This window comes from Scatophagus argus, chromosome 12 (genome assembly GCF_020382885.2).
Source record: "Scatophagus argus isolate fScaArg1 chromosome 12, fScaArg1.pri, whole genome shotgun sequence".
Classification (NCBI taxonomy): domain Eukaryota; kingdom Metazoa; phylum Chordata; class Actinopteri; family Scatophagidae; genus Scatophagus; species Scatophagus argus.
In genome coordinates this window covers 22,049,490-22,059,112 of record NC_058504.1, presented here as the reverse complement: position 1 = coordinate 22,059,112, position 9,623 = coordinate 22,049,490, and the positions used below count along the sequence as shown (strand labels likewise).

The window sequence follows — 9,623 nt, the reverse complement described above, 5'->3', positions numbered from 1 at the left end:
TTTACATCCCATACTCTCCTTTTCATTGTGACTGCTGTTATTATCACAGCATCAGTGTGTTAAAGTCTTCCCAGAGACACTTCAGTCAACAGAGCTATCTGCAGGATCAAGCCCCTCCACGAGCCTAGAGTAATTTATCCAGATCCAGGATGTCATTCTTCACCGTTCATGGCTCCCTGCGTTTTTTCTCGTGGCCTCTCTCCCCTCGATGATGGAGAAGATAAGCATGTAGCATACCGAATCACTGAGCTATGGCAAAAAAAAGGGGCTATGCTCAATAAGCCAGATGTAAATAATTGTTGAAAGCAATATAGGACCCAGCAACACGGAGCCTGCTTAGTGTTTTGCTTGGCTGTGAGCAAAACGGCTCAGTTTCATTCGAGTCCTGAAATGCCTTTTTAAATGTTTTGTTGAGACGCAGCTTTATTTAAAGGCTGCACAGTCTGAGCCTTGAATATAAGAATGAGCTACCAGTCAAATGACTTGGGATGGGAGGTAATCGCAGCGTTAATATGGCAATCTGTTGACGATCACATGCAAGTTGCTTAGCACTCCAGGAAAGAGAAAGTTTAAAACGGCTTTTAAATAAATACTTTTTTTTTAATTCTGTTATTGGCTTTTTACAGGTACAAAGCATACAGCATGTTATAGTTTTATCAAAAGTGGAAAATAGTGATGTTACATATGTAACAAATGTAAAAAATAAGTCTTCAATCTTACTTTCCCCGAAAGTAAGAACATACATTTCAGCATATGAAAATATCCATAAAAACACAGCTTAAGTAATTTAAGTTAATAAACAGTACAAAAATGTAGAAACCATACATGTCAAAATAATGGACAACAACAAATGACTCCATGATTTCTCATGAATTTAAAAAAATGTACACAACTTCATAGCATTTTAGTTGGGGTCATGTTTTATAAGATCCATACATCATTATCATCGTTGTTGTTGTCCAAAAACACTTGGCAGGTCAGAAAGTGTAAATTTGTGACAAACATTTTATCTCCCCGAAAACCTCCTCTGCTTCTGAACATATGGCAGAAAAACAGAAGAGGAAAAGCCCTCCCCCCGTGCTGTAATCCTCAAATGTCTGTAAGGCAGGAGACTTGATTAATCCCCACTCTTGGAGCATTTAGCCAGTCATCTGTGAGAAAACACACCAACATTGGTGGGGTCCACCATATCGTGCAACCAAAACTGTGTACTTACTTTCACATCGAGGGCTATGTCCCGTCATCTGCAGGTGCAGTCAGATCAAACACACATGCTTCTTTTTAAGTAAATTAAAAACTGACCCCTAAAAAGGCAAAAAGCAGGCGTTTTGTTTTGCTCCATGGCCCGTTGGAATTCTCTTCCTGTGAGTGTTAATATTATCTATCATCTTAACTCTCAGCTGAGAAGTTGCAGAAGTTTTTGGAAAGGAGAGGCAATATTGGTAATAAAAAGCAGAAATGTTTGATCAAGATAATGTGAATGGAGCTCTGCAGTCACTAAACGCAATTCAGAAGTGGATTTTCTTTTTTTGAGCCATTCTTCGTCAATAGATATGCTGTACTGAGGCCTCTGAGAGATGAATGCACAATCGTACAATTTAGAAGTAGGGGACTGGATTAGAAGACTGGTAAACTATTCCAAGGTGACTAATGACAAAATCTGTCATGTTACAGGTGCCATTTTTCTGCCTTACTGCATTGAAAGTCGTCTTAGAATTTTGAATAATGTAAAAAAAAATAAAATAAAACAAAGAAACAAAACAAAACACATGTAGTCCAATGTTCTCTTGAAATGTACAGTCTTCCTTGTTCATTTTTTTTAAATGGAGAACATCACCATATTCTACAACATTGCAATAAATAGTCTCATACATATTGCTCAGCTTCTCCTTCATTTAGAATGGTCACTGAGCCATCCCCACTGTTCATTTCAATGTCTTTTGCTGCCGCATTCTCGGGAAGCAAGGCTAAGTCCTTGAACACGTCAACATAATGTCCAAAACCAGGGCCCCAGTTCAACAGATTGTCCCAGTTGAAGCCCCCAGCTTGCTGACCCAGTTTGTGGGGTAGGGTGTAGTGTGGGTCAGTAGGGGGCATCTGGGCAATGGCAGGCCCTCCTTCTGCCCTCCGGCTCGAGTATCGCCTCTGTTTGAGCCTCCCACTGTAGTCCTCATCGTCAGCGTCAGACTCATTGACTTGCGAGAGCTTGGGAACTCGAGAGCTGTAAGACACCGGCTTGTCCCGGTCATACTCCATCTCTGAACAGGTGAAGGAGTCATGTGAGTCACTTTCAGAAGAGGACTCTTGAGCAGGGATGCCATCAGCGGGGTTGCGGACCCTTGACAGCGGCCTGCGGCAGTCCTCTTCCGAGCTGGAGCGCCCATGGTCAGCGCTGCAGATACTAGGGTTACGTGGACGTGGCGTGTTCAGCCGCTCCACTTCCTCAATGGATAGCCCCACGGGAGGCCCTGTCTCCAGGGGAATCTGCTCGATTGGCTGTTTGAGCCGACTGCCGGGTCTGGAGGTGTGGCCGTGGCTGGCCATGGCCTGCGGACTCTTGCTGCGCCTCCCCAGCCGGGTGGCGTAGTTAAACATGGGTGGCGGCTGGCACATGTCATTGTGCAGGTCCAGCGGACTGCCCTCACGCCGAGCCAGATTGAGCTCTCTGGTTGGAGTGTTTCGGTAAAAAGAGGAGGGCTTGGTGAACGGGGCTGGGGAGTGTCTGGAGAGAGGATTTGGGGTGGGGCATGCTGAGTGAGAGTGGCTGAGTGGGGTGGACCTCAGCGCTTGCGTGTACTGAGGCTGGTAGGTGTAGCTTGTTGCTCCAAGGGGTAAGGGAGACTGTCTGGCAAAGCCCAGAGGGCTGTGTCTCTGGATGGAGAACTTTGGTGTGTGGCTGCGGAACTGTTTATAGTGTTGGATGATGTCTGCATCTGAAGGGGCGATACTGCTAGCATTGTCTATGTCATAGTGTTCAATGTCTGCCTCTGGTCCATTACAGGGGGCACAGGGAGCACTGGGGACAGTCTCATTGTTGTGGGGAATGTCTGTTTCATCATAGATCAGATAAGGGTTCTCCCTCTCAATGATATCCGGTTTGGGGTTTCCTTCTGGTTGCTTCCGTACCGTCATGTCATCTCCATATGGTGGGATGTTATCTGGGTCATCAAACGCTACGTTCTCACTACCCTTCTTCTTTTTCTTCTTCTTCTCCTTGGGTTTCTTCTCCTTGGGTTCCTTTGGCACTTTGGTCTTGTTGCGGCCCTTGCAGTGGTTGCACAGGATCAAGCTGAGCACCACCAAAGCAAGTACAGTGGCACAGCTGCCAACAATAGCAGGAACTGCCCAAATGGGCAGAACCATCGTCTCGGCTGTGGGACTTGGGCTGCAGACAAATGCTCCGTTGTTGGCAGTCTTGCAGACAGTACCCTCAGGGCACTGGACACCCAGACAAGCCACTAAGGTCTCACAAGTTTTGCCTGTGTAGAACTCAGAGCAGACACAGGTGAAACCTGAGTGGGGGTCCGGTACGCAGCTGCCATGGTTCTGGCAGGGACTGGAGGCGCAGTCGCCGGGTGGGACACACTGGTATGTGTACCACTGGTTGACGCACATCAAGCCGTCCCAGCATGGGCTGCTCTCACACAGGTTGGGACCCCTGCAGCCGATCTTGACGGACGAACTGGTCTTAGTTAAGGTGACAAGGCTGTGTTCTCCACTGAAAGGCAGGTTCTCTCCTTTGTACTTCACATAAGCCAAGCAGCCGTCAAAACCTGCAAATGAACAGAAGAGAGAACTGGTTCAGATAACAAGAAACAGCAATCAGCAGCTAACAAGGACATAACAGTGGTCTGCAGGGGAATCATTTCCAATTGCCACCAGACTGATGAGTATTCAAAATGTCTGCAGAGGCTGGATTGCTTCCTCGTGAATAACAGGAACTGGGAGCTATATTGAGAGCTAAAGGAATTTTGTTTAGACTGGTAATTGATTCAAGCTTAGAATCTAAAATACAAACAAAAAAAAACTCCTCAAAAAATCCATATTTTAAAAATCACTGGCCAATTTCCCAAGAAACATTAAATATTTTCTATCACAGAATCAATCGTCAGAGCTGTCATAGCTCGAAGACATACATCTGGGTTGGATGAATGTCTCTGTGTCTAATTCAATCTTTTGCTTCGTGTGTTGCCGAACAGCACAGCTTCACCGATGCGAATAGATTTTTATTGAATTTATCCCAGTGCAGATTAAATCCATTTGTGTCTTTTCATTAGCTCTTGAAAAGTACACACCAGAGCACAACTGTTCAGATACACACTGAGGTAAGGGCTGGCTAACAGGCAGCCTGCCACAGATCTGCGTGCTCAGAATATGCTTGTTTTACATCTGCCCTGGTCCTTGTGTAAAAAGTACAACAAATCATTTAAATTGCTCATTTTTACCATATCAGTCCAAGGTATTGGGTTAGTTTTTTTCCTTCTCTGAAATTTGGGAATTTATTGTGTTGCATTACCTCCCTCTGGAAACCCTCTCTTTCACCTTTTCCAAACTGTTCATAACTCATGCTCGAGGACATCTGATCCATGATTTGAGTCTTAACTAAGATGAGAGTCCATGGAAATGAGACAAAAACACCAAAAATCCTCAGAGACGGTCACTCCAAGACAAAGTCAAATTAAATCAATATTAGTTATTTTGTCCATAAATGATACGCTGATAAAGAAATATTTATTCAACCACAGTAAGTTCATGGCAGGTAAATCTCAGTAGTGTCAAATAGAAACAGATTTCAGGCCAGTTTCACAGAGTCCTATTGGATGGTCACCAAATATGGTCAGCAGTTTGCACAGCAGACTATTAATTCATTTGAGAAAAGTCTGCACTGGATTTATAAGGTCTCACAAGCTCATGAGTGCAATGTTTGTGCATGTGCACACACTTACAGTATGTAGAGGAGGCTGCCATAACACGTGAAAACACTGCTGCATTAGTAATTTACAGCGGGTGAAGAACGGGTGGGTTTCTTGGCCAGGTTTTGAAAGCTTCAGCACGTGTGTTTGACACAGCATGTAAATACACATGTACATTCACATAGATACATGTAAATACTGTGTAGTGTACATGCAACAGGGGTTTGACTGTCTGCCTGGAGGGCGTAATATCTAAATGGATATTCTTAGACTTTAAAGATGACAAATTTCTTGTCGAAACATTACAAAAATCCAGGATTTCCAATGAAATATTTTCTTGAAAGGGTAGGAAGCTGACAGATCATCACGGGACACTTAAAGTCAAAATAATGAAATGCTCTAAGGTGGAAAAGCAGCTCCTCCAAAGGAACATGACCCATTTCCTCCGTACCTCGGTTGTGGCCGGTGTCACAAGCCAGAAAACAAAGTTTTAGCACTCACTTGTTGACAGAAAGACTTATCTGATTCCTTCCCAATGCAAACACATAACAAACACACTGACAAGCCTCACCTGCTGCAGTTTTCTGCTGAGCAGGTCCAGGTGGGATCCCTCCTAGGGAAAGTGTTAAAACGCTGAGGCCTCCAAAGTCCTGGGTGGCGTGCTGGATGACCCTGGGGTGGCTGCCATCTACCTGGAGCACCGTGGCTGAGCCGTTCTTGACCAGCTGGAGTGTGTGCCACTGGCCGTCTGACAGCACAGCATCTCCCACCGTCCGCTCCACCTTCCCCCCGACGCCTGCATCTGAGATGTAGTGGATGTTGCCGTTCCTCAGCTGAGAGATGGAGATGGAGGTTGAGTGTAGTGGTCAGACACAACGGTTCAGGTGATCATTAAAGGGATTAAAATGAATCCAGATGTGAACACGAATGTCTGAACCAAATTTTTTGGCAATCATGTAACATATGTTCAAAAAGTAACTACAGTTAGGCAGCACATCATTCATTAGAGGAAAGTAAACCGACTAGAGAAGATATTTGATAAATCGGTCCCTGAATCTGCACACGGCTATAATTGTAAGCATATGATAAACAATGTTCTCTGAGGGGAGTCACATAAAGTAGGGTGAAAAAACATTGTCTCTCAGCCTCCACAAAACTAACAAAACACTGCATTCAGAACCCGATGCTGAGATCGAAAAACAAAAACGAGGCTTGCCGCTCATGAATCTTCCTGCCAGCGGGACACTTAATCATGTCCTCGCGAATTGTGTGTGTAGCTAAAATTATTCAACCACATGATGATCAGAAGCTTGCTCACAACAAAATCGGAGGAAGCGTGCTCGTTCAAACGCCCACTGGTGAAGAAAAGAGAGGACATCTAGTACTTCTTTAAAAGAAATTAATCAAGCTCACTTTGGCATGGACAACAAATTTTCAGCTTACACTGTGAATGGTAATCTCATATGTGTACTCCCTTCTTCCATGGAAAAATAATCCAGTTCTCCTCCCTTCAAAGACCCCCAAAATCAGCAATGATAAGTAGCTTCCGGAAGGATTGATTTAAAATGGGAAAAGCGGAAAGTCCCCCAAGCCAAAGAATACTGAGTGTTCTAAACCTGGAAAACCAATTATCAAGTTTATCTATTAAACATCTTGTTTTATATATCTGAGTACATGTAGTTCTGGCTCTCAACATACGTACATGTACAGTATGCGTTCCTCTGCTGCTCTGCTTCTGCTTTCATGCAACTTACAATGCCTTTCTGGGCTATTTAGGAAGCTGCGTTGGTAATCTGATGAGCAATCATAAGAAAGAAAGTCTGATACTAAAGTGGGAGGGGGCTGCTGGGGGTAAAGGTGGAGGACTAAGAGGAAAACTGAAGAGCATGAATGAGTGCTCAGGCCTTTTTGGGCAGTTGCCCAAGATCAGTCAGAAGGAGAGGGTGCTGAACAGAATGAGAGAAGGAAAAAGGGGAGTTAGACAATAGGAAGGTTGACTGAGAAAGACCCACCTAGTTTAGCTGTAGCTGGAGAGAGTGTGTGTGGCATGTAAGTAGTGAATCAAAGAAGGAGAAGGTGTGTAGATATGGAGACATGTTTGTATGCCCTCCATTGCAACTTACATGCAGCACATACAAACTGAAACTAATGTTGGGATCCTGAAGTCCAAATATTCAGGGGACCTTTCACCATCAGTGTCAGGATGTTTGCACACACACACACACAAGCACGCCCATCGTTGCAGATATGCTTTTGATGATGACATATCATCTGGCAGCCATATTGCAGGAGTTCAGCTCCACCATCTCAAACATATTGACGAAGCATTAATCTCTGCTGGACCTCAGTGGCGAATGTGGTTTGCCAGGAAAGATTTGTCAGGAAAATGCAAAAGCTATATGTGATTGATTACTGTCGTCTGAATACACTATCAAACCAAAAGAGACTAAAAGAGATCTAAGTTGCTGTCAGACTCACATTATTATTAGTCTCTCTCAAGACCTCCCATGTTTCTTCCTCTCATTCGCCACTACTTTGATGGTAACCGATGCAACACTTCCTCTTGCAGCCATTCCCAGCTACAGAAGGCTTTTCCTGTGAAATTTCTACCAAACGTGTCGAGCTCTCACGCAGCCTTCACCTCATTTCTCTTATTCACCTTAACCGTAGTGTAGTTGCTGCTCTCCTGCACATGCAGCAGGGTGCCGCTCTTGCTGCGTGTCCTGAACTTGACCTCCAAGCTGCTGGGACCGGCGGGGTCAGAGGTGCCGCCCTGCACTGATTGTCTCAGGAGGATGTCACGTTTAGGGCCCTGCTTCAGGGAGTAGTCCAGACGGCCGGTACCATCCAGGGACAGGGCGGTGTCTGCTGTCATGTCTGTGGGAGAGAGACAGACAAAGTCCTGAATGACTTGACTAAAGTTTCACAGGCAACTGTAAAAGTTATATTTCCACTTTGGAGCTGGCGACCCAAATGATTTTCCTAAGCTCACTGCCATAACCACAGATCAGTTCTTACATTCTCACCAGTGGTTACAAATACCTTCCCATGAGTGAAAGACGTAGGTTAGTCCACAGAGCAGAAATACATACAATACACTATATGATCTCATTTTCTGAAGCTGATCTAACTGTCAATACATGGGTGTATTACCAAGTTAAAATTCACTTTTCATTCCTTTGTTTTCAGTTTACAGTAAACTAAAATAAAGATTAAACCTAACACACACAAAATAAGGAGTCTTTAAAAATGTTTTGAAAATATTATATATTATGTATTTTTTAAAAGTGAAGAAACATCAGGGGCGCAGTGGTGCAGTGGTTTGGTCTGTAGCCTCATAGCAAGAGGGTTCCGATTTCGAATCGCGGTCTGGGCCCTGCAGAGTCTGCATGTTCTCCCTGTTCTCCCTACATTGCCTGCAGGTGTGAGCGTTTGCACGCGTTTGCAGCTGAAATGAAACTATAAACAGAACTGAGAAGTGCTTGTTGTTTATAAGCGTTTGTTCAGCGTTTGTTTGTGCCCTTCTTACAGTGCTCCTGAATATACTGCACACTGCAGTAAACTTTATGCAGGTAATTTGCGACCGGATTCAAAATGCAGCCACATCAGCATTAAAATATCACAATGCAGCGAAGCCTTTTCACTAATCAGTTCATTAATCAGGTGAATAAGATTGTCATGGTTTGAGGAGTTCAGCTTAGTCATTTCCTGTCTCATTTTGAAGGTTTCTCCCATGTGTCATGCTTGGTTCACATTTCCTCTCTTTGTCTCTTTGCCACCTTTGTGATGGCCCTCATTGGTTTCACATATCCCTGATTTGCCTTCTGTGTATTTAGTCCACATTCTTTCCCTCTCTCGGTTGTCATTTCATCTCTTTCCTCGTCCTGCTTTTCTCCAGTGCTCTGTGCGTATCCACGTGTTCCTGCATTCTTCCTAACATACCTTGGTTGCCTTCTTGATGATTGCAAGCTACCTCTCGTACATTATACAGTACTTTACCGTACGTCCAATGTGTGTAAGTTTTTGTGAAGGCAGACACACAAATTCATGCAGCTGATGAATAAAAAAAGCAATAACAAAAAAAAACAGGAAACCCGGAGCCAACAAGTTTAAAAAGTCAGTCTTTCGTTGCTGCGATTTGCTCTGTTGGAGTATACGTTATTTCACTAGAGTCATGACAGACTGAAGTAGCTGAACTGTGTGACCTAACCAGTAGAAAAATCAGTTTAGTCACCAGAAATTTTCTAAAATGACTGCAACCACAAGACCACACTCAAGATGCAGTATTATTACTGTCAGAGTATGCTCAAAATTTAGACATTTCTCATAAACCTCATTGTTTCATCCTGTGAAGAGGCTGTTCCCCCTTGTTGTTTGCCAAACTTCCTCACATTTTCTCTTTCCTGAGAATGATGCACAGGGTTCAGACAGAATAAGCTTAATTTGTATTAGAAGAAAATTCCTGTGATTGTGTTTCGTGCCGTGGAACAAACAAGCAAATTGCCCACAAAATCAAACCCAATGACAGAGCAAAATCCAGTGAGGAGGTTCCCAGACATCAATGTATGTTTGTTGAAAGTAAAATAAATGTGGAAATGATTATTGGTAACATTCCTAAACATACTGTCGTATCCTACACAGTAGCTTGGAGTTTCTGTGGGTCTCAAAGTTTTCTCAGTCTGTTTTAGTTCTCTGATGTCGAGTCTAGAT

The 9,623-nt window shown here is 43.8% G+C and overlaps 1 protein-coding gene across 2 annotated transcripts in view; it reads right to left on the bottom strand.

Annotated features, from left to right (window-relative positions):
- Nucleotides 1–536: 536 nt before the first annotated feature.
- Nucleotides 537–9,623, bottom strand: part of LOC124067777 (protocadherin Fat 4) — a 100,472-nt gene continuing 91,385 nt past the window's right edge. For both annotated transcript variants that reach the window (XM_046405377.1, XM_046405378.1), the window contains 3 exons: nt 7,573–7,790; nt 5,485–5,746; nt 537–3,773 (listed from right to left, as the gene is read on the bottom strand). In XM_046405377.1, the coding sequence (XP_046261333.1) occupies nt 1,867–3,773; nt 5,485–5,746; nt 7,573–7,790 (2,387 nt within the window). In that variant the 3' untranslated portion in view covers nt 537–1,866. The remainder of the gene's footprint in view (nt 3,774–5,484; nt 5,747–7,572; nt 7,791–9,623) is intronic.